General features: G+C 34.5%; 1 protein-coding gene across 5 annotated transcripts; it reads right to left on the reverse strand.

Annotated features, from left to right (window-relative positions):
- Positions 1-1,436: 1,436 nt before the first annotated feature.
- ETAA1 (ETAA1 activator of ATR kinase) lies at positions 1,437-19,317 on the reverse strand. Of its 5 annotated transcripts, none has more exons than XM_039250908.1 (6): positions 19,246-19,317; positions 13,479-13,607; positions 13,139-13,215; positions 9,797-9,909; positions 7,510-9,542; positions 1,437-2,007 (listed from the first exon to the last, which is right to left on the reverse strand). In XM_039250908.1, the coding sequence occupies exons 1-6, from the start codon at positions 19,292-19,294 to the stop codon at positions 1,889-1,891; spliced, it is 2,520 nt and encodes an 839-aa protein (XP_039106839.1). In that variant the 5' UTR covers positions 19,295-19,317; the 3' UTR covers positions 1,437-1,888. The 5 variants fall into 5 exon arrangements, with proteins under 5 accessions (XP_039106839.1, XP_039106837.1, XP_039106840.1 ...); XM_039250906.1 differs by lacking the exon at positions 19,246-19,317 and adding an exon at positions 14,795-15,119; XM_039250909.1 differs by lacking the exon at positions 19,246-19,317 and adding an exon at positions 14,795-14,881 and having other exon boundaries at positions 13,479-13,603.
- Positions 19,318-25,172: the final 5,855 nt, after the last annotated feature.

Genomic DNA, 25,172 nt, shown 5'->3' on the forward strand with positions numbered 1-25,172 from the left:
AAGAAGTGTTACCACCATCATCAGAAAGAAATCAATTTCAGTGAGAATGGTCAGGTATGAGTTTCAAAGAAACTGAGACTTATTAGGGTGAGTCTTAAAAGAGGGACAGAATACGCTAAAGGCACAGGTTATAGAGGAAGTAAGTGGCAGGAAGGGAAGAGCGTAAGCAAAGGAAGAGATATCCAAAGCATAGTAAGAACACAGTGAAGCCACTTTAGAAAAAAATAAAGAATCTCAGTTTGTCATTTTCTTACATAGAAAATTTACCTATGTTTAGAGTCTTTATTATACATTTTTAGACAAATAAGAAAGGTTACCTAGGATATGTTACTCCACTATATACATGAATATACAGTTTTCGAAGTGATATATATCTATATAGCAATACCCTGAAATCCATTTAATTATTTTTGATACTATATAGCTCTAAGACACCAGAATAGTGGTGAACACACTAATAAGCATTTCACATCTGTAACTTTCATCAGGTCTCCTAAAGCCATTTAGGATACACAAAGCATTCTTACTGCCCTTATGACCTCTGCTTAGATTTTTAATTCTAGTTTAGTGACTTTTATACAGGCAAATAGAAAAAATAGAGTAACAGAGAAAAACAAATTAGTAAGTCAGAAAATGTAATCAATGGAAAATTAAATAGTTGTAGGAAAACTGAAAAGAGAAAGATTCTCATTTTTTGTATCTTGGAATGATGAATTCTTTAAAACAAGAAACAATGAGCATTATTATTAAACTGTCCTTAATGTACTTTTAGTTACTATTTTTTTTTTGTTTTATACTATGAAATAATTAATGCTCCTACAGACAAGTTATTTTAAATACTAATTAATACTCTGAAGCAATTGGCATAATTGTCTAGGTGTTTATTAGAATGAGAGCAATCCTTCTCATCACAGAACAGCTTTAACTTGCCTTGTTCCTTTCAGAACAGTATTCATTTCTCACCCATATAATAAAGAAGGTAGGCCAGATGACATCTGAAGTTTCTGACAGTTCTAAGTGTTAATAATGCTATATTACTTAGATAGCCAGTCTACTTTCTTTTTTCAAAACTTATTAAATCAGCATTTTCCCTGAAATTAGTAGAAACTTTACAAAATGCATCATGTTTTAGAAAATTAAAATCTATTTCAGACTAGGAATTGAAAATAGCAATTTCCTTACAAATAAATTGAAGTCCTTATTTCCCACCAACCACATTCCAAAAAATGGAAGTATTTTTAAGATTCAGAAATATATAAAAACTTTAAGAAATAGTTATTGAAAGTAAAACTATTTAAAAAAACTCTTGGGGAACCTGGGTTGCTCAGTTGGTGAAGCATTCGACTTTGGCTCAGGTCATGATCTTGCGATTCATGAGTTCAAGCCCCACGTTAGGCTCCATGCTGACAGCTCAGAGCCTGGAGCCTGCTTCAGACTGTGTCTACCTCTCTCTCTGACCCTCTCCTGCCCGCACTCTGTCTCTCAAAAATAAACATTAAAAAAAAAGTCTCATTTACTTAGTAAGCTGAAGCTTTGTATTAGGAAGTTATTGTAATAAAAAAATTAGCAGACTACCTATTTTTAGATGATTCACGATATCTGAAAAAAAAAAAAAAAAACCTCCTTTACTCTGCATAATTTTATACCATAATTGCTAACTTTCCTGAATTTCTAAAAACTTATATGCAATTCCTTTCACATACCTCTCTAAGGAAAAGTTTCATTAACCATTGCAAACACTGATTTATTAAATAAAGTAGAAGTCCATGCTTTATAGCTCAGCATTAAATTTCTCACAGAGAAATCAAGAAAGAATATTTCCTATCATAGATAGTTATTAACTGTCTTTGTTAAGTCTTCCAAATAATATTTCTTAAAAGAAATCAAGTTAAGTAGGAGCTGCCTTTACAGATGATGCCTGTGCTTTGGCCATTCTTCGAACCAGTGCTTCTTGTCTTTTTCTTTGAATTTCTTCAGGAGAATACTTTTTATTTTTCTCTTCTTCCTCTAAAAATTAAACAAAATATAAATATTACTTTTAGAGACTATGAAATCATCCTGAACATGAGTTTTAATTTTTTACCCTTTTGTTATCCAGACTTGCCACATTGGTATAACTATTAAATCACAGTGAACTACTAAATATGATATTCCATGTACAGATATAGTGCTCTAGGCCAAAAGAAAATCAAGCACTAATCAATCAGTTCCTATTTTATACATCTTTCAGTGTGATAAAATTCATTTGATTAAACTGAGGACTGATAGATGTGGGGGGGAGGAGGGATGGGCATGGAGGAGGGCACTTGGGGGGATGAGCACTGAGTGTTATGTGGAAACTAATTTGACAATAAACTATTTGTAAAAAAAAAAAAAAAAAAAAAGTACATTTTGACTTCCCAGCACATAATTCTTACAAATGATAAAGTCTAACTTACATAATTGACAAATGAGTATTTTTTAAAAACTGGGATTTTACTTTAACTTTTTAGTTTCTTCATGTTTGATTTTTGAGAGAGAGAAAGACAGAGTGTAAGAAGGGGAGGGGCAGAGAGAGGGAGACACAGAATCTGAAGCAGGCTCCAACTCTGAGCTGTCAGCACAGAGCCTATACAGGACTCAAACTTAAGAACCATGAGATCATGACCTGAGCTGAAGTGCAATGTTTAACCTACTGAGCCACCACGGTACCCCCAAAAACTGGGATTTTAAATATTATATAAACTTCAACAGAAAGGTAGTCAAAATATAATGAATTTAGATATCAATACCTCAAATAGTATACATTTACTGTAAGCTACTATCAATATCCATGCTAACTTTTTTCCCTCTAGAGAGCTCAGATTTTCATTTTTAGCCAGTCAGGAAAAATGTTTTAGAGTGATCCAGTGAAATCTATCATATCAATAAATATATAATTCATTCTCAGATGTTTTTATTTGGAGGACACATTCTATATAAACATTAGAAAATTATTTCAGGGATGCCTGGGTGTCTTAGTCAGTTGAGTGTCTAACTTTGGCTCAGGTCATGATCTCATGGTTCAGTTTGTGAGTGTGAGTCCCGCATTGGGCTCTCTGCTATCAGCACAGAGCTGGCTTCTGATCCCTTTTCTCCCCTTTGTCTGTCTGCTCCTCCCCCCAGTCATGCTCACTCTCTCTTTCTAATAAATATTTAAAAATTTTTAAAAGATTATTTCAAAGAGTATAATATCTGAATGAAATCTTCAGTTTGAATGTCTTTTAAATATATAGAAATATGAAGCATTCTGACATTCCTATGCAGCATATTTTAGTATAGAGTTTAGGTAAATATACTATAAAATAAACAACGTGTTTTAAATTAAGGAAATGAAAATAATTAAGTCTGATTTCAGTAACATCCAATTCTACCTCTGCCAAAATACTGGGTTCTAATAAAATGAATTTAATTCCAGAGTTAAGTCACTTTGAGCTAAAATATTAGATTATCTATATAATACTAATAAGAATCAAGCTTTAAATTTAGCAAACATATTTTCTCATTTAAATGATGTTTTAAAATTAAGACTATCATATTTAAGTGACCTTGTGTTGGTAAAACTGTTTATGTTGTAAAATCTTGTCTCTCCGAGAATAAGAATCTGTGGTGCTATTGGCAGAGAAATATTTACACTAACATCTAGACAAAGGTACAGAATTTGTTATAAGACATTTCTTTTATTAGCTAAGGGGGATTATTTGTCCCAAATACATTTTCTGTCTCCCCTTCCTTTCTTGGTATAATTGGAAATGGGAGAGGGTATTCAGGGTAAGAGATAAATATTTCAGATACACTCCCTACATGACTCTGATGCCTTATTTCCTAAACTATCTCACATATTTGTAGTTATTTTTCCTTATAGAAAGATGCTACAACAAACTTTATAATTAGCTTGACTAATCATTTAATATTTTAGTCTCAAAGCTGAGAAACAGAATAAATTCAGAATACACACATACAGTTGCATTCAACTGACCATAAGTTTGTAAGGAAAACAACTTAATAATCCATGACAGCAGAAAAGAACATAGCTCCCAAAAACTGGTTTTACAATTGACTTGGTGAAATTCTTGGAAAAATTATTTCTAATGATATAGTCACACCATGAAAATTTGATTTAGAGAGAGCCATCCTTTTCTATCACCAGTCCTTCCTTTAACTCATTCTGCAATAAAATACATGGCAAACTATTTCAAGGCATAAAGCAAGAGTGTTTTTTTTCTAATGTTTATTATTTTTGAGAGAGAGAAAGCGTGAACGGAGGAAGGGCAGAAAGGGAGACACAGATTCTGAAACAGGCTCCAGGCTCCAAGCTGTCAGAACAGAAGCAGATTCAAAGCTTGAACTCATGAACCGTGAGATCATGACCTGAGCCTAAGTCTGATGCTCAACTGACTGAGCCACCCAGCTGCCCCAAGAGTGGCTCTTCTTCTTTATTCTGAAGCAGAAATCAGAAAAAAAATCTGTAAAGGACCAGAAAGTTAATATATCAACCTCTGAAGGTCATATGGTCTCTTGTTGCAATTCTTCAGCTCTGTTATAGTAGCATGAAAACAGCCACAGACAATATAAATGTGACTGTGTTCAAATAAAACTTTGTTTATGGACAGTGAAATTTGAATTCTAATTTTCAGAAGTCATGAAGTATTACTTTTCTCTTGATTTTTTTCAACTTCTTAAAATGTGAAAACCATCTTAGCCTGCAGACTGTACAGAAACAGGCTCTGGGCTGGATGTGGATGGGCCATGGATTACCAAACCCTGCCGTAAAACAATGAAGTAGTTAAATGAGTTTTGTCTCAAAGATGTTCTCTAGAAAGCAGCTTGCTAGGAAACAAAGTAAAAGAAAGTGGAAACAACAGAAAATATCAGGAAGATTAATGTTAATTAGAAGATTAGATACTATCAGTAAACTTAAAAATTGATAAGATTAACTGAAAGACAGATTATCTACCTATAAAAAAGGCAGATAGGATAGTAGATAGTAGTTTTGGAAAAACTCCAATATTCCAGAGAGATCTTTAGTAACCTTTAATATAATTATAACTATATGTAAATAATTTCATGTTGAGAATTTGGTCCAGTTAATTACACTTTTTAAAATATAAAGTTAAATTATTTAAATAAAAATCATTATAGATTAACAATTTTTAAAGTTTCAAAATATCTAGACTATAATATAGAGAAATAGTCATTGTCAGTGTTGATAAGAATATAAACTGATGAAACGTTTTGGGAAGATTTGGTGATACCCACCAAACTTCAAAACATTCTTACATCAAGTTATCAGTAATTAACAGATAACAATCACAGGAGCATGCAGAAATTTATGTAGAAGTATATTCACTGGGGGATTGTTTGTAATGTAAAAAATGCAACCTAACTGAACTAACTTCCTGTCAATAGACAGTCAGTTAAATAAATCATGGTACATCCATATTAATGACATACTATGTAGTCATTAAAAGGACTGAAGGAAATCTATACGTAAAACAGAAAAATAGCTGTATTAAGTGAAGGCAAAACCAAGTTGCCAAATACTGGTACACAGCATATAATTCCATCTGATAAATGTGGAGGCAGACACACACACACACCACCACACACAAGGACATTTTTATGCACAAAAATGCTACATGATGTATTCTAAATTGTTAACTGGTTTCCCTGAGGAATGGCTGTACCAAAAGAGAAATTAAGAACTTAATTTTTCATTTCAAATTAACTTATTCTGTTTTCTTCTTAAACAACCAGCATATTACTGTTACAAGTTAAAAAAAAAAAAAAAAAAGGAGGGAACACTTAAATAGGAAAATTGTAGCAGTAATGCCAACAAAAACACCATCTAGAATCTAAACAGAAAACAATGATGTAATGTTAAAAGAAGATAAAATCTCCCTCACCTTATTAGCATTGATCTACATAATAGTTAAAAATCCTAATGTTAGCCCCAAGTGAGGGAGACTGATTAAAAAAAATCTATACTTACAAGCTAGCATACTAAATGCTAGAAGAGAAGTTAAAACTGGGTATTGGAGAAACCCAGAGAATGTGAACCTAAATTATTGGGGCGAATAAAAACATACTGTATTTTAAAGGACAAATGGAAAATGGCCAGGCAGATTTGGTATATGCATGTGGGGGCTATGTTTCTGGTGAAGGAAATAGGATCTGAAAAATATTAAGGCTGTGAGAAAGAACTGAACATTAAGAAGTACAAGTAGTTATGCCAGATACAGTGCTTTTTAAAAAAGATTACAGTATCAGTGAATAAAAGATTTTCACATAATATTGCATATTCATTCATATACTTACTAAACATCTTCTATGTGGCAGATGCTGTGGTAGGTCTAGGTATTCATAGATAAGACAGACAATAATCAATACTTAATTGCAAACTGTGATAAAAGAAATGAAATAGGAGAGATGATGGAAAATGACAAGGAAAAGATTGTTCAAGGAAGGTCTCTGTGAGAAGGTCATACTTAAACTAAGACCTAAGGATAAAAAAGCACCAACCAAAAAATGGACTGGGGGGTCAAATGTCAGGAAGAAATAGTTTTTAGTTGGGAATAGCACAGTCAGATCTCCTGAACTAGGAAAGAAACTATGCTGTTTGAGAACTGAAAGATAGCTAATGTAGTTGAAGCTTACTTAGTAGGTAAGGTAAATAAGAAGGCAAGCAGGCTAAGAACATGATAATCCAGGGCCTTGTAGATCAATGTAAATTTGAAAGATGATGGCCATCACTGAAGGTTGTGGCTAAGCACAAGAATGCCATGTTTGCCTATTTGTTTTTAAAAGATAATTCTACTGTTTGGAGACTAGAATTGGAAAGAGACATAAAAAAGAACTACAGTAGTCTAGTCAAGAAATGCTAGCTTGGATTAGGGTAGTAGAGGTTAAGAGTGAGAAAAACGGACAATTTTAAGATGTATTGTTTTGAGGCAGAAACAATGGAACTTGACAGAATTGTCGGAGAGGAATCATAAGACTCAAAGATGACTGGCTGTACTGAGTTAAGTAAATTGCAATTCTAATCATCACCATAGCAAATGTGTTTAATTAGAATGCTCTGAATTTTCAAATATTGTTCACCTCAATGTTTTGCTAAACACAGGAGTAAAATTACTCAAGTTTTAAAACAATGAGATATTTACTAAAAACAATCTCTTGGGAATACATAGATCTAAAAGTACAATTTTCCAGTAAATAATTCAGAAAACATTCAACAAATATTTATTGAGTACCTAACTATATGCTAGTCACTGAATTTAAAGCTGGGAAAGAATCTGATGCAGTCTTTTGAAAACCTAAATCAGCCCTCTTTGCATATTACAGCATAATTATTCATAAGAGTCACTTTAGGAATTCTAGTTAAATATCATACTTTTTAATCTTACATGTTACACAAATTCAATACGACAAATAACTAATTTAGCTACTTCCCCAGGTGACAATTTTCAAAGAAAATGACATTATACATACCTTTTGAAGGTTGTTTCGAAGATTCAGAATGTTTCACCGAACACTGTTGTTGAATAGCCTTCCCACAAAATGGGTTGACAGTTTTATTTTTCTCCAAACCCTGTGTAATTTTGATATCAGAAATATTTCCTGGTATACAGTTTCGATTAAACTGGGAAAGAACATGAGAATTTTTCATCTTTGTAAATGTATACTTAGGAAATCTAACTGCTCCATCAAGGCCACTCTGACCTCCTCCATCTGTTGTACTACTATGGGATAGATGTGGAGTACTTAATTTCTTCTTGTAAGTAGCAGTTTCTGTATTCCTATAATCCGAACTCACATTCAAACCTGAACTTCCCATAAGAACTGATTGTGGACTTTTCACTTGTATTGGAACATCAGTGTTATTCCAGGAGAAATGCAGATTATTGATATGACAATTTGAGTTCTTAGGATATATTGTCAAATTTGTTGTAGCACCTAAAAGAGTTGGAGAGTTTCCACAGATTTCCCCTTTATCCATCTTTACTGGTTTATTTAACTGTGGGCGATTTGTGAAAGATGTGTGCCCTGAAATGCTGCTCAGATTCAAGTCCTTCGATTGTACCAACTGACTTTCTTGTTTAGATGCAGTAAATATGTTTTTGGCTCCATGTTTGGAACTATTATTGATCTCAAGTGTACTTTCTGATATTTTGCTATCCTTTCTAATGTCTTGTTGCTGAGTTAGTCTTTCAATATCATCACATGCTTTGTATAATAAATCATCATCTACATCATCTGCTTCCCAGGTATTCTCTAATTGATGGCATGCTTTAACAATTTCATTGGCAAATGATGGATCATTCCAATCATCAAAGAAAGAACCTAACTTTGATGCATTAGTCTGATTTGGATTATAAACACTGGTTTCATTCCCCAAAGTTGCAAAGCCAAAAGGATTTATATTAGCAGGTGCTTTAAAAGACTGATTAAAAATAGACTTATTTTCTTGTTCTTTAGAATATCCTGTGTTCAAAGTAGACTTTTCAAAAGTATTTACATTAGAAGTAAATTTAGTATGCATATCTTCTTTTACTTTTGTCAGATTAGATGGAGCTGAACAGTCTTGAACAATTTTCTTGAAAGATTTATCAAGTTTCATTATATATCCGGTGGATGGTAATGTGTTTGGTTCATCATTTGGATTTAGTGAAAATCTATATTTTCCAGAATCTATTAATTCCCTGTTATGGGTCTTTGAAGGGAGGTCTTGTACAATTTTTGAATCCTTTAACCTGGCATCTAGGCTTGTATTCATTCTTGACTTATGTTTATCATTTTTATTGTTAAAGTTACAAGTTCTCTTTTGATCAGCAATCTGGGCTGTTTTAGGAGCAGGGAGAAGTTCACACATTTTGATATTCTGCATAACAAAAGGTTCATTATTTAGTAAGTTTTCCCAATCATCCTCAAAATCATTGGTAGGAAATGCATCAAGGTGTTCATTAAAAGTTTCTGGCTTCTCAGTATAAGAAGTCACACATGATTCTGTCATTCCAGGAGTATCTACTTGACAAGAAAGTGATCCTGGGGTTTTATCTGGCAGTTTTTCAGTGACCAGAGTTTCATTAGTAATGATTTTCTCCTCTTTCAAAACGCCTTTCTTTCCAAAGGTAGTATTACTTGTGTTCAAAAAAGCATCTGACAGATCTTGGCTGAACTGTCCACTACATTTCTGAGTAGAGCCATCAAAAATGGCATTAAAAGCTGCTTCAGCATTTTGGTCAAATGGCTTCTGACTATTTTGATCATCTACCACAGACATTTTGGTGTTTTCTTTCATTGGGTTCTTCATTATAGCATTATCTATTTCTGGAACTATGTCATGTAATAACTGCATCTGTACATTATCTTTATAATTACTTAAAGTCTCTGCTTCTGAAATCATCTGGATAAAATCATGATTTCTCTTCTTTTGCTCTTGAATCACATCTAGCTCTTCCATATTTTTATCAAATTGCTTAGCCAATTTCATAAGTTCTTCCTCTTGAGTTTGTGTTCTTAACCTATTAAACATTTAAAAAGTTATAACTAAGAAAACGTCTAAGAGTCATTATAAGTATTCAGTTGTTATCAAACATATTTTCTAATATATTAAAACTCAAAATTTTAACTGTTACAATTATTAAGGCTAAAATTTTACATGTCAAAATTTTAAAAAGTAATTTATAAGTATTTTAATAGGTTTACAAAATCAAAACGGAGTATTAAATATATTTACTCCACTGAATGTTAGAAAAGCTGAAAAGTCTGAACTTACTTTGTGCAGCTGATTTTTGCTCTTGATTTTCCTTTTGCTACACTAGGAGTACAAGGAATAGCAGATGCACCAATCCACATGCCTAGCATGGAGTTTGTTGTTGGTTTTTCATCCTTTGGCAGAAGGGAAAGCAGGTATGTGCACAAAAAAAAAAAAAAAAAGAAAAGAAAAAACTTTAATTACACTGAATTATTTTCCTAAAGCAATAAACTGTGGTGAGGTGATAACTTACTACACAAGTTCCAGAACAATGAGGATGGCAAAAGCAAGCTGCAAGAAGTGATCCATTTATGTTTCAGGAAATGAAAATATTTAGAACTGGTAATTCCTTATTTTCCAAAAAAAATTAGTTTTAAGAATTTAATTTACAAATGTATATTTAATGGTAAAGGTGCAGTTATCAAAAGGAGACGGACTTAAGAATAAAGAGAGATACACATGGAATTCTTTTTATATCACCTTATTCTCCATATCCCCATTATAATCTTTATCTAAAGTTGGACAATCCATGTTGACCTGAATTGGGAACACTTTGAATTCAGGTCAATAGAACCACACTTAACTAACTCTAACTCAAGTTTAAAGTGCAAGGTTAGAACTAATGGTAAGAATAAGGCAGGGATAGGAACAAAAATAAGTAGAGAAAGGAGAAAAAGAAGTTTAACCACTATAAAAGATAGGAAAAAGCCACTTTAATCCTGGATATTTTTGCTACGCTTTTCAGTCACCTTATCATGCAAAAAATGAGAAAATGAGTTTATGCGTTAGAAACCAATCCAACAAATCAAATAGATTAACCAGTTTCTACTCTATTGTTGTACTTAGAATGAACATAGTACTCTGAACATAAATATCACACAAGGTAAAAATAATCTTATCACTAGATTATAGGATACTTGAAGGCTTGGAATGATCTTATGATTATGAAAGTTCAACATCTAACAAAATGCTAGGCATAAAGAATATATCAGTTTACATTTATTTACTAGGTTTAGATAAAAAAATCTCTACAACTTGATACTTCAGAATCCTTAATCAACAAGCAGTTTAGCAGTTTCCTTAGATGTCCAGTTGAACCTAGTAGATTTTAGTTTCACAAAATACTCCAGTAAATCAGTAAGTTTATTTTTCACTTTTGTTTCAACACCTTGACTTTAGGGAAAATAACATTATTAGTGATTTAATTATGGACACTGTCCATTTACCAAGTATTTTAAAATTCATTTACTTTTTAGAGAATAAAGGTAGGACAGCTTTATATGTCCAATTATATATATATATATATAAGGGCTCTATGTATGTTTTTATATTAATTTTGTTATATTTTTAGAACGTCTTTAATAATAATTACGTAGTTCATTGGTTTCCAGCTACAATCCAGGTGCTATATAAGATATCCGAATACATTACTTCATTTACTCCTAAAGCATATACAGCATGTAGCTATATAAAAATGATGAAAAACTATACATCTTCAAACAAACACTATATGAAAAGTATCCCTGAAGAAAGTGAAATGATTATCCACTGAAAATGGAAGTGCATGTTTTTAAAAAAAGTCACCTCTGAAAATATCAAGGTGACTTATTAAATAAGTATTTGAGGGGTAACTCACCTACAAATAAAAAAAACATGAATATGTCATTATGAGAAAATGTCAGTCTTTTAAAAAGACCTTAATACTACCAAACATTTGTAGGCTTTAAAAGTGCTTAGTTGAAAAGAGTAACATTTAAAAGCAACTAATTGCACTGTATTTTTTTCTTATACACGAGTTACAACTTGCATATTGTTGACACTTCTTTATGTGAGGTATTATTTCCAGCCCACTTAGGTAAAGGGTCCAGTAATTTACTCAACTATCTTTTTATCACAATTTAAACTGGCCAGCCCAAACACATTTTATTATGGTTCTTTCATGTGAAACCCACAACTAATGAAGATCTATTGTTAACTTATGGAGTAAATAGTATCATGGCATAAAAGCTATTTAACTAATGAACGTATTTATAATGAATTTCTATGACACGCCAAACGTGGAATGTAGAGCTAGTAGCAACAGAGTTGTTTTGACTGGCTAACTGTAATTTTGGATGTTTTATAGCCACTAAGGAAAACTGTATTTCCTGTCTCTTTCACCTGGATGATGGTGATTCCTTGTAACCACAGTTTGGGCCCAGTGCCATCTATTGTTTACCATAAACAATAAGCCCTTGACAAGGGTATGTCAAGGAAAAATCCCATACTTCCTACAGGGGAGATATCAATCAAAAACTGTATGTTTTCTAGACTTAAATATTGTTAAATAAGAAAAAGAGAGAGGAGAGTGAAGAGGGTCAGAACAGAGGTTGACTTAACCTTTATATTTTTCTTTCTTTTTTTTTTTAAGCTTATTTACTTTGAGAGAGATAAAGTATGAGCAGGGCAGGGGCAGAGAGAGGGAGAGAGAACCCAAGCAGTCTCTGTGCAGTCAGCACAGAGCGCCATGTGGGGCTTGATCCCATAAACACAAGATCATGACCTGAGCCGAAATTAAGAATCAGAGGCTTAACCAACTGAGCCACCCAGATGCCCCTAAACTTGTATTTCTATTTCATTCAAGCAGTACAGGAACTGAAATAAAGAGAAAGAAATTTTTGAAGATGATTCTGTGACAACAAATAATTTAACTATCATATATAACTATAACATAACCTTACATTTATAGTGCTCTGTAGTTTAAAAAGAATTTTTAACTAATTTAATCCTCCTAATAGTCCAATGGAGAGCAAGACAAGTACTAATTCTAATTTATAGCTGAATGAAGTTCTGAGAACTTAAGTGATTTGCTTATGGTCACTCAGTATAGGAAGGAGGTAGACTGAGAACTGACTCCAAATCTAGTGTTCTTTCCACATTTATGAGTGTTGCTCAATGATCTTACTAATCCAGAAGTATTAAGAAGAGCAATTCAATGGGGAAAAAGTGTGCTAAAGACAGTAAACAAATACCAATCACACAAACTTAAAAGTTTAAATTTTTAGTTTAAAATAAATAAAAATGATGTCACATATTGTTGAACATTAAAAACAAAATAAACACAAAGCTCTAGTCAAAAATCATCACTCTAAAAAAATTAAAGATACATGCTTAGGAAAATATGTATTACCAATTATACATTATGTCCCTTTTATCAAAACCTACATTTCAGTAGTAGAAAAAGTAAAAGTAACCTTTACTGCTCTATTTTCAGAAGAGAGAACTGTAAAAGACAAAATATTTTTCATCCAAGTGAACTATACATGGGCCTAGTGGCATAATTTTCACGGTTTTCAAATAAACTACAAAACTAGCAGTATTTACCTGAGGAGCAATACGATTAACAATATGTGAGATTTCATCACTATCTGTAGTGTAAATCTGTTTTCTTCTTCCTTTACCTAAAGAAACAAAGACATTTCTATAAATTGTAAACAAAAAAACTTAATTTTTAAAAATAGTTACTTCTTAGAAAACAATTTTAATTAGTATGGCTTAGATCACTATGCACCAACATCACAAGTGTATCATAACAATCATGGAAGATTCTCAAAAAACTGTTGTATAAAAGTTCCTGCTTCTACCCAACTGAAATTCTATAGTTAAATCCTAATCATTTACCAAATATTTACCTAGATAAAAACGTTAATTAATAATAAATTACCTAACTGTTTTGTCATTGGAGAATTTTGATCCCAAAAGATATCATTCTGTCCATCTGGATCATTAGGAGAACTGAAGGTAGATGACAATAAATCCATTTTCAGCACTCTCTTTGGTGTTTCATACCTTTCTAAGTAAAATAAGATTAAAAAACAATTGTTGCATTACAAAGCATTACTTTACTTCATAATACCCCAAAGTCAGATATCCCTTAGATTACTTTTTATAGTCCAATTATAAAATTTCCTCCCAGAGATATTACTCTAACCACAACTGAAATATTTCACATAAAAATCCTTGTAATACTTGACAAACTTGACATTGTAAATACCAAGTATTTTAAGACAGACTAGTACTCTATGAATGTATAATTAGAGTGTATAATCCATTCATTACCAATGAACTTAGAGGTTTGGGGAACTACCTGTAATTTATAGATATAGTTCAAAAACCAAAAGGCTCCCAGCAGAAACTTCCGTTAAAACTGTTAGCCCTCTTTCATCAACTCTCTCTGACCTACAGTAATTACTTTAAAAAGCTTTAACGACCCATTTCTTGGTTAGTTTTCTCTAATTTCACTTTTAAATTTCTACAAAGAAAGATTTTTGCAGCTTTCCAAAATTGCTTTATGGGAGTAAACTAAAGACAAGGTAACAAAAGCTGACTCTTCAGAACACACTGTTAAAAGAGTTTTTCCGTGAACTGCAGTGCCTACCAGGATTTATCAGAAATTAAAAAAAAAAAAAAATGCACCACCAAAAACTGACCAGAATGAATATTCGGGGGCCCTTAGTTTCCTACTTTGAGGGACAGCATACACAGGAACTTCCGGTTTATTCATAATGAAGTGAAACATCACCAAAACTTTGAGGATAGAGATAGATACTGCTATTCATAGGATCCCTTCACTAAAGCAAGTCAGGGCAAAAAGTTTTAAGTTGGGGGGTGGGGGGGAGGATAGGGGGAGAATTGCCCTGGGGTAAGCTGAAGGCAAGAAGTCTATCAGAAGGCTCTCCTCGTTCCGCTATTGCTGATGACTGGAGGAGCAGCCAAGATATAGCCGCCCTTCCTTAAACTGGTAAATCGCAAGCCCAATTCCAGTAGCAGCGGAGACAAGAGAGTGGTCAAACCGAACGGGGCAGAGCTCAAACTCGGGGGTAGTGACGTCGAGTTCCTTTCGGATTCACGAGGGGAGCAGCCCAGAGAAAGAAAACACTTCAGACTCAACCCCCACCCGCACCCCAGGTTTCTCCACGGCAAGCGGGCTGCGGGACTGCAGCGCATAAGCCCGGAGAGGCCGCGTTGCCGACGTCTCACCCTCGGGGTTACTTTTACTGCACGAAGCGGCTGCTGGAGGCTGCTCTTGTTGTGGCACGGGCTGGGGAGACCGCTCTCCGGCCCTGCGGAGCCCTGAGCCGCGGGCCGACCTCAGCCGCCTCTTCCCTGGCTCGACCACCGAGCTGCATTCCTCAGCCGCCGCCGCTTTGCGCGGCGTGTTCTTCAGGCCAGGGCTGTCCCCATGTTTCCTTCGCCGACTCATTGCCTATAACCCCCCTCCGCCAGCCGTCCTTCCTTTCACATTTTGCAACAGGAGTAAAGCAATGGAACTACAAACGGGACTTGGCGCCAACGGCCGCCGCCATTTTGGCTGATGGGGCGCCCGTAAGAGGTGGCCGCTGATTGGCTGCGTCCGGGCAAGAGGCGGAGCGATCAGGTGTCGGGGCCGCGCGCTTCCGCAGCCCGCCTCCAAACCAGCTGGGCTCTGCTCAGACTCATCCGGGTTGGAAGTGATTTTAAGGGATAGTGATCTGGTTGCAGTAGTTGTGTGAGAACATGTGAGTTGGATAGGAAATGCAGTCTACTGGCATGTCTTTACTGAATTTACAACTGAAATTACACATTACTCAGATTTAGATTGCTGTGGGTTTTACAATTTTAATGAAGTAATAAAAGTTATCAGGAAGAAAGCATTAAGCTATTTTTCATAGGTGACGTGTGCTTAGAAAAATCCAAAAGCTGTAGGAAAAATTAAATTTGTAAATTAATGGAATTTCAGCTACAAAGTAGATATTCAAATATCAGTTATGTCTGAGTATATTGAGAACAAGCATAACATTGATTTTTAAAGAAGTATGATTTCTAATAGCATACAAAATTTCAAATAACTAGAAATCAATTTAACCAAAATTGCAACACCCCTACAGAGAATTACGAAATATTTTTGAAAGAAATTGATGGCCTAACTACAATTGACCCTTGAGTATGACAAGTGTTAGGGGTGCTGACCCCTGCATAGTTGAAAATTGACTTTAACTTTTGATTCCTCCCAAACTTAACTAGTAGTAGCCTGCTGTTGACTAGAAACCCTCAAATAACATGAAGCTGATTAACGCATATTTTGTATATGTATTATGTACTGTATTACAATAACGTAAGCTATAGAAAAAGTGTTATTAAGAAAATGATAAGGAAAATACATGATGGTACTTTGCTGTCTTTATTTTAAAAAAAGAAAAAATTGTACAAGTGGACCTGCACAGTTCAAATCCATGTTGTTCAAAGGTCAACTATGAATGAGGATTACACCATATTCATGGGTTGCAAGACTTGATATTGTTACTGTTATGTCAGTCAATTCTTCCCAAATTGACTATGCAAATCCATTCAAAATTGCAGTAGGTGTATGTGTGTAGGTTTGTGGGTGTGGTTGTGTGTGAATGTGTAATATGACAAGTTTGTTTTAAAATGTATGGAAATGCAAAACACCAAAAATACCAAGAAACTTAAAAAAAATACAAGAAGGTCTCTTGAAGATTAATAAAGTTGGGTATGTACCCTGTATCAAGACCTATAAAATTATGGTAATTAAGACACTGTGACAATTATGAAAGGAGAAACAAACATGAAAGAAACAGGATAGATGGCTCAGAAACAGACCTTTACATAAATGGACACTAGATTTAAGACAAAGATGACACTTCTAAGCAGTGGGACGAAGGCTTTTTGATAATAAATAGTGCTTGGGCCATTTGATATTCATTTGGGGGGGAAAAAAGAAACTTAACCTCTACCTCAAACCATACTCCAAATCACATCGTGTGAAAGGTGATTGTATATTTAATTGTAAAAGATAAAATAATTAGTGTTCTAGGAGATGATATAAATTGTCTTAATGACAGGAATGATTTTTAAATTGAAGAAAAATGTCACCAAATATAAAGAAAATAAGTATAATTTTAATTACATGAATTGATAACTGGAGAACTTAGGTCTATCCGAAGGTAACATTAGGAAATGAAAGGAGGCAAGGCACAGATTGGAAGATATTTACCATTTGCCAAATTAGGGCCCATATATAAAATATATGAATAAGTGATATAAATCACTAAGAAAATGATTGACCACCAATAAGAAAAACAGGTCAGATACTTTAGCGTGTTCTCCCTCAATGGGAGAATCTCACTGATGAACAAACTTTTATAAAGGTGCTCAACTTCATTTGTAATAAGGAAAAGGAAAAATTAGAGCCCTAACATGATATTCCTCAACACCTATCAGAATGGCTAAAATCAAGAAGACTGACAATAGTGGTATCAAGGAAGGAATGAGAGATGAGACCACAATACTAGCCGACACCTTGATTGCGTGTGCAGGACCCAGAGCCTGTGGACCCAACCAGTGGGAACAGTTGCATACTGCTGCTGAGAGTAATTTGGTACAACTTTGGAAAACAGGTTTTGGTCTAGCAGTCCCACTCCTAGAAATATAACCAATGGAAATGCATGGACTGTGCATCAAGATACATGTTAGAAAAATGTTTTTTAGCAGTAATTTTCAAAACTACCCCAAACTGGAAGCCAACCAAATGCCCTTCAGGAGTACAGTGGGTAAATATAATTGAGCTATAGTTGCTCAACAAAATGCTGCACAGCAACTGAAAACAAGAATTACAACTCCTTGCAACAATGTAGAAAATCTCGTAAAGTGGATCAAAAGAGGCCAGACTCCCAGGCTCTTCCTTCCCAAGAATACTATATAATTCCATTTACACAAATGTAAACAGGCAAGGTATTATATAGGGATATAAGTTTATCTGTTAAAATTATAAAGAACAATCAAGGAAGTGATTACCATGAAAGTCAGGAAAATGGTTACTTTGGGGAGGAGAGAAGGGACAAGGATCAGAAGAGAATGGAGGTGTGGGTGATCTGGTGTGTTGGCTTTGTTGTCTTGTTTTAGTTGTGACTTTGTGATAATTCATTGAGCTGAATATGTTGTTTTGTGTGCTTTTGTTTGTATACATTGTATTTACAATAAAATATTTTTAAAACTTAACGTAAGGCAAAAATCTTTGTTTCCACGGAGGAAGTGAAATGTATTTCTTCTTTGTAATTTACTCTATTTTCATTCTTCAGTTTGGCTGACAGAAATCCTAGAACTAAATTTGAAGTTCACTTTTAGCCATTATATAAACCATTGTGACCAAGTATTTCCATTCTTTTTCCTCAGTCCTTGACTTCCTACTAATATTTCCCTTGCCATGATTATTTTTAATCTCCATATTTTAAAACAATTATTTAGTTTTATGTATTTGTAACTGTATGAGACTGCTTGGAAGGTTACATCTCTTAAAATTCACAGTAAACTGAAACTCCAATTGTTTAAATTAGTGGGAATAGTGACATCCCTCCTACCTACCTATCAACTGGCTAAGAATCCCAGAAGCAGGAAAAAAAGGTTCATATTCACTACAACACTTTATTAAATAGATGGCATCAGAGCTGTCTAAAAGACTTAATTTACCAGAAAAATATCCAACTCACACTTAGAAAATGATTAAGAGTTTGAAGAATTTAATATTGCCTATAGGAGTAATAACCATCTGGTAATCCTTTAAAGCATATTAATACTGCAAATGAAATAACAATGAATAACTGCCCATAACTGTCCAAATTCTATTGTGCCAAAGTAACCTTTGTAAAAAGAAACAACTGAAGCCCAAAAAACAGACATGTGTTGTTGCCTTAGCATGCCCAAGATGGCTGTGATTGTAATCATTATGTGGTAGGAAGCTATGATAAGTTTTAGCTTCGAATTACTTAATTCACACAATCTGTTACATTTCTAAATGTAGTTCAAATTAAATGTACTTCCTAAATATAGCTCTTGAAATAAGTACAGTACAATTAACTGCTTGATGAAATGTTTTTAAAAAACAAAAGATAGCTCTCTTAGACATTTGAATGCAATATGATTAAATATGCCCAAACTTAGCATTTCTAGGCATTTGAATATGATGTACATATAAATAAGGTTTAATACAACTAAAAACTTTTTAATAAACCAAAGTTGAACTCTTACTTGTTTACTTGCAAGAATTATCCATAAGCTTGCCAGTGATTATTAAACAAAAAATAATCAAGAGTCTGTTAGTTTTTATGTGGAATGATTGCCTTGTCACTTATATCACAATGATACTATCTGCTGGATGGATTAATAATTGTGAGAAGTCTTTGTTTCAAGGAAAAAAAATAATAAAAATCATAATGTGCTATTATGTAGCACAGTGTGTATGTAGAGCCCTGCCCCAGCTCTGAAAATATCAGATACAATTGGCAGAATCTGAACAGACAACAGAATGAGTAGAGAATTTTCTTTACAGTCTTGTTGTTATGCTTCTAAAATATACCCCCAAATGAGCCTGGGTACGTATGGTGTTTATTTTTCTTTAGTCCTGACCTACTACCAATTGTAATTAAATCACCTACCATGCGCATCCTTCTGAGGGAACTGCTTCATCAAGAGCCACTGCTGCATAGAATACTTTAGTCCCACCAGCTGGTCCCCGGCAGGTAAAACTGATTGAACTAGAGTGTGCACTTTGGGAACCAACCCATAGGCTAGCTATCTACCTCTGACTATCACAAAAGATACATTGAGACAATCCTATTTCTTGGAAATTTGAAGTAAGAATTTGTTAGAGTCCCTTGTGCAAAAAACATGAAGCGGTGGGGGGGTGGGGGGGTGGAGCACAAACTATGTGAAAGCCTACAGATAGTAGAATAGGAAAAAGGAGCGGTGGTACCTGACAGGACCATTGCAATGAGTATGTAGATTCCAGATAACTTGGAAACTGAACAACCATTCACTCCAGTGTCCCAAGGCCAGGTTCTATTGTAATTCCGGTCTTTTCTTGTTCAAAACAAGCCCTACAGTGAACTTTCTTTCTTTGAGCTAGCTAATGCCAGTTAGTCTGTACTCCTTAGATCCACAAATCTGAACTAAAACAAAGCTTGGGATCAATGGTTACAGTCTAATTGTTTCTCAGTTTTTATTAGAAGGCACGAATTGGGAACACAGAAATGCCAGCTGCTAAATGCATTTACTTTAAATGCTGTTTGCAAAGCACAATACCAAAACTATTCTCAAGGACAAGATGGTTACTGTAAACTTTGGCAAAATCACGCTTAATTATAAATGATTTAGGCAACTTTTTATAATAAGGGAATATTATTTTGAAAAGTTCAAAATAGAATGTAACAGAATCCCATTTAAAGATGAGTTGAGAGCTAAAATACTTCAGCGATTCATCTGAATCTGAGACAAATTATAGTGAGCACTGTCATCTGAAATCACTTTATTTTTATATTTTTACATCTCTTGTCTCGCTATTGTTAAAAAGACCTAAAAGTTTAGAAAATATAGACTGTATTTGTTTCTCTTTCCAACCCATACTCCAGGATGATGTTTCAACCTCTTTTAATACTTTCCATTATTTCCTTATCTTCTCAACCCTCCAATAGCCTTTCCTTGCTGGCCTCCAACTTTGAGTCAATTATGCCACTTGCTTTCTTAGCTCCTACAAGTGAGCTAGCTGTTTACTAGGTTGGAGAGGTTTCCCACTGTGCCATCATGTAGCAATAGTCACCAGGTGAGCTTTCAATGGCACACGACAAAGTATCCCTGACCAGCAGAACACATACTTTCATTCTCTAAAAGAGCGATTCTAAATTTCCACCACTGTCTATGTAAGAACAGATCCCATGAGAAAAATGAAGGATTTGATTACTAAGAATAGGTTCATTTAAATCTTACATAAAATTTCATAAGGAAATAAACAAGATTTGGAATGTTTTGATAATCACTCTACCTTACACACTTCCTGATATCTTCACCACAATCAAGATAATGAATACATTTATCCATCACTCCAAAAGTTTTCTTGTGCCCCTTTGTATTCCTTTTGTTTGTAATATGTAAGATTATAGAATTTACTTTTGGTTAATGGCTGTGTTTAACAATTAGCTAGCATAATTCCTAAAAGTTTAACAATCAGCTTTTAAGAGGTAGAATCAGCTGCTTACAGTACATCACTGATACTCTTACCTCTCATTCTCCTTTCTCCAGTTTAAGTAACTCTCAGTTCCTTCAGTTTTTCTTCATATTACCTATTTGTTTAAGCTTTCATCAGTTTTAAGTCTCTCAATTCAGTGACTGAGCTCAGAACTGGACCTAGAGAGTCCTACTCTGTATGTTACAGGATTAAAAATGAAACCAAGCTATAAATGTTAAAGGAAAGGAAAGCCTGGGCATTTTCCTAGGGCTGAGAAATTAGAAGGTTGCTGGGAAAGCTAGCTCCAAGTAGGAAGGGACCCTTTCTAACTAAGTGACCCTTGGGAGATCTTTCTGTAGATGTGGGAGAGAGGAAAGAAGCAAAGGAGGTTACTCAATTCTGGAGTGGGACATATTTTTTGTACACCATGCTTTCTGCAGGCACCACTTAGCAGTACCACTAATTGAATTCAATGCCACTGATTATTTCGGTTGCAACCCCCATTGGGCCTATATCTACCCAGGAATAATGGCTGTGGGTGTCAAAGAGGTAATTTAAAAAGATATTTTCTTTTATTACTTTAAGTGAAAACGGAGGTGGGGGGAAGGGGGGAGAAACCTGAGCAGCCCCAAAATGTCTTATTCAGGCTGAATTCTTTTCCCTGACTATAATGGAATCTAGTTGTCATCTATGTGTTTCTGCTTTTTTTTCCTAATCTTTTTTTTTAATTTTTTTAAATTTATTCTTGAGAGAGAGAGAGGGAGAGACAGAGACAGACAGACAGACAGACCACAAGCAGGGGAGGGAATGAGAGAGAAACACAGAATCTGAAGCTGGCTCCAGGCTCTGAGCTGTCAGCACAGAGCCCAGTGCAGGACCTGAACCCAGGAACCACAAGATGATGACCTGAGCCAAAGTCTGATGCTTAACCCACTGAGCCACCCAGGCGCCTCTATGTGTTTCTGCTTTTATGAATAGCAGGAAGATGGCCTAATTTTAAAGATTGTGCTTGACTCTTTTTCCAAGCAGCAGAATCCAGATCATTCACTCTGCCACCATAATTTTAACTTAAAACACTCCTAAACTGTACTTGAGACTATTACAAATTTGTTTATTTTCCAGTAAATAAAATAATAAAATCTTCTTAAAATTTTGACAGCAATTAATAGTGTTTAGATTAGCTCAGCCAAATGCATTCTTTTGGGAATGCTAGAAGTGTCCTAGAGGCAAATGGTTCTTTTAGTGAATGGTTCATTTGTATAGAATATTCTGGCCAGAGCTTAAAATAGTTTTTGATTGTTTAGGAGTGAGATTACAGCATTTAAAACATTAAAGTTTTAAATAACATTTTAGATCAATGTGAATGTAAAAGTATAGAAAAGTAGTTAAATTGCAAAATTTATATTGCAAAGTAACTCCTCCTATCAATTCAGTTACCAACATAAGGAAATTTTCCTTTCAACACAGCTTTTCCTGTCTTTCAGGCTAATGGAAAAAATGATTGGTGTATTTCAAGTGAATGTAAAGGACTCTTTTGGCTTTGGTCTAGTATCAATATTCTGGGTAACGGTGTTGGGGAAAATTGGGCCCTTGGGGTTGTCATCTCATCGGCATGAAATGTATGGAAAACACACGTACATTTGTTCTGCTGTTGAACTATTTTCCTAAGCCTGTTACTATGGCTTCTAAGTGCATCAACAGGCAGGCCCCTTTACATGCTGCTCTTCACATTTCCAAATATCCCTGTCCTTTTAGTCATTGCTATTCAAAGCGTAGTGTGTGGAAGAGCTACCGGTTTCACCTGAGACCTTATTAGAAATGCAGAACGTTGAGCCTATCCCTGACTGCTGAATCAGAATCTGATCCCCAAGTCATTCACGACACCAAGAAAGGTGATCATCTACATGGACTTTCCCTAGTAATTTTGACCGCAATGATTCATGCCTCTTTTCTCTCAATTCCCACCTTCCTTTTGTGCATTCTATATGATTTAGTACTCGATTATATAATTCTATGTTTCTCACTAATTATTGAACATGTGCAAATATTATTTCTCTGACAATATTATGAGCTCTTAGACCAGGGATTGTGGCTCAGTCAGCATCTGACTTTGGCTCAGGTCATGATCTCGCAGTTGGTGAGTTCAAACCCCACATCCAGCTCTGTGCTCACAGCTCCGAGCCAGGAGCCTGCTTGGATTCTGTGTCTCCCTCTCTCTCTCTCTGCCACTCCTTTGTTAATGCTCTCTCTCTCTCTCTCTCTCTCTCTCTCTCACTGGCTCTCACTCTCGCTCGCTCTCTCTTTCAAAAATAAACATTTTTAAAAATTTAAACAAATTCTCTTAAAGGCCACGTGATAAGTATTTTAGGCTTTCCAAGCTACATGCTGTCTCAGTTGCATATTCTTTTTTTGACTTTAAAAATTAAAATATATTAGGTAGAAACCCATACAAACAGGTCCTAGTCTACATTTGGTGTGTGGGCAGTAGTTTGCCCACCCCTACCCTAGATGTCAAGGCCATCTGTGTATGTTGGGCTTTTGGTACAATGCTGTTTTGGAGGTTTGCAATCAATGCTTATTATTCAGTGCATTGTTAAAAAGTCATTTCATATTCCCTTCCATGTTATGTTCTAAAACATTTTGAGCTAAGGTTTAGAAAAAGTTACAAAAAATTATACTATGTTAATAAATAGAAATATTTACATATTTTAAAAAGAAGCTATTCATAAGAATGAAAGATTCCAGGGGTGCTTGGATGGCTCAGTTGGTTAAGCACTAGACTCTTGATTTCAGCTCAGGTCATGATCTCACAATTTATGAGATTGAGCCCTGCATCGGGCAGAGCCTGCTTTTTGGGATTCTCTGTCTCTCTCTCTCTGCCACTCTGCTTGCACATGCATACACGTTCTCTCTCTCTCAAAATAAAAAAGTAAACATTTAAAAAATGAAATATTTTAAATAAACTCATATATAGTTTTTCTCTTCTTAGTGGTGCCAAGACAAAAATAAACCATTAGTTTGCACTTGGCAAAAGAAAATAATAATCCTTAATTTTTCATTAAGATCATATTGGTAAATCCTAATATGAGTTCACCAATAGCAAAAAGAATAAAATATGCCGCAGTAGTTGGTTTAAAAATTTTTATGACAATATATTTTTTGTAACTTGACCATAGTATTTTTAGTCTCTAAGTCCTCGTTAACTTGTAACCTAATATTATTATGAGCCATCCATGGTATTTAAAGTATTTATATACCAGGATTCATTTCTTGATTTTTGACTGCATTAATACTTAAAGAATTGAAACAGTATTACCAAGAGAGGAATGAAAAAATATTCTACGGAAAGCAGCAATATAACACATAGATTACAAACACAGATACATACACACACACACACACACACACTCACACATGCACACACACTCACACATGTGCTCAAGCCAGCATGCAGACCTGTCTCCCTGGTGGTCTAGTGGTTAGGATTCGGCACTCTCAAGCCAGCATGCAGACCTGTGTTATTGCTCTAGGCAATGTTGGGGAGAGAAATGGGTTTTCTGTTTAGGCTGCTATTTTGTGTTGAGGGGGAGTGGTTGACCCTTATAAGAAAACCAGTAATAAGCTTATTTTGAGACCAGGAAAAAAAATGTAGTTCTCCTGGTAGGAAAGACCAAAAAACATTACTGTTATATATCCGATAGATTGTTTCTTTCATTGGTATCAAAAGAACTGGATTGTGTTTAGAGATCTGAATTTAATGAAAGGTTATACAGAATACATTTAAAGTTGTGAAACCATTTGCTATTAACATGATACCTAATTTTTCTTAAGACATTGTTCATCTATAGAGAAAGAAATCATATCCTATTCAAGATTTAAGAGCAAATTATTTGTGTTTATATCTTTTTAAGCTTGATACGTTCACAAGAATAACATTTTTAATTTTCATATGTTTCAAGAGAATAATAGCTAATCTATAAATAGTCAATTAAAAAACCATTTTTTTGGTTTGAACATATTTTTATGTTTTCACTGAAGGCTTTCCAAGTTTTATTTTATTTCCATGTCTTTTTTTCCTGTCTGGAGTTACGTTTAATACTCTAAGAAAACCACCAAACTGAGTGTAGTTAACTTCACATCCCCATAACATTAGATAATTTTGATCATTTTGAGAGGCTCCCCTTTTGCAGCTATCTACTGAATTTCCTGGGAGTGAAAGCTTGTACAGTTCCAGATTCTCATAGAGAAACTTACTCTGAAATATGTCCAGGATAATCAGGATGAGAGCTTCACAGGAAGTTAAGTCTAGGGAATCATTCGTTCAATATGATGATGCTTAGGTAGTAGAACTCAGTGAAGGTA

Source organism: Hyaena hyaena, unplaced genomic scaffold (genome assembly GCF_003009895.1).
Source record: "Hyaena hyaena isolate Hyena2069 unplaced genomic scaffold, ASM300989v1 scaffold_384, whole genome shotgun sequence".
Lineage (NCBI taxonomy): Eukaryota > Metazoa > Chordata > Mammalia > Carnivora > Hyaenidae > Hyaena > Hyaena hyaena.

Excerpts from the sequence above, each read along its gene's own strand:
- ETAA1 (XM_039250906.1), bottom strand. The coding sequence starts at position 15,017 with ATGAGTCGGCGAAGGAAACATGGGGACAGCCCTGGCCTGAAGAACACG. Across the intron at positions 13,216-13,478 it reads TCCAATGACAAAACAGTTAG|GTAAAGGAAGAAGAAAACAG; the intron begins GTAATTTATTAT and ends TTGTTTCTTTAG. Across the intron at positions 2,008-7,509 it reads TTCGAAACAACCTTCAAAAG|AGGAAGAAGAGAAAAATAAA; the intron begins GTATGTATAATG and ends TTTAATTTTTAG.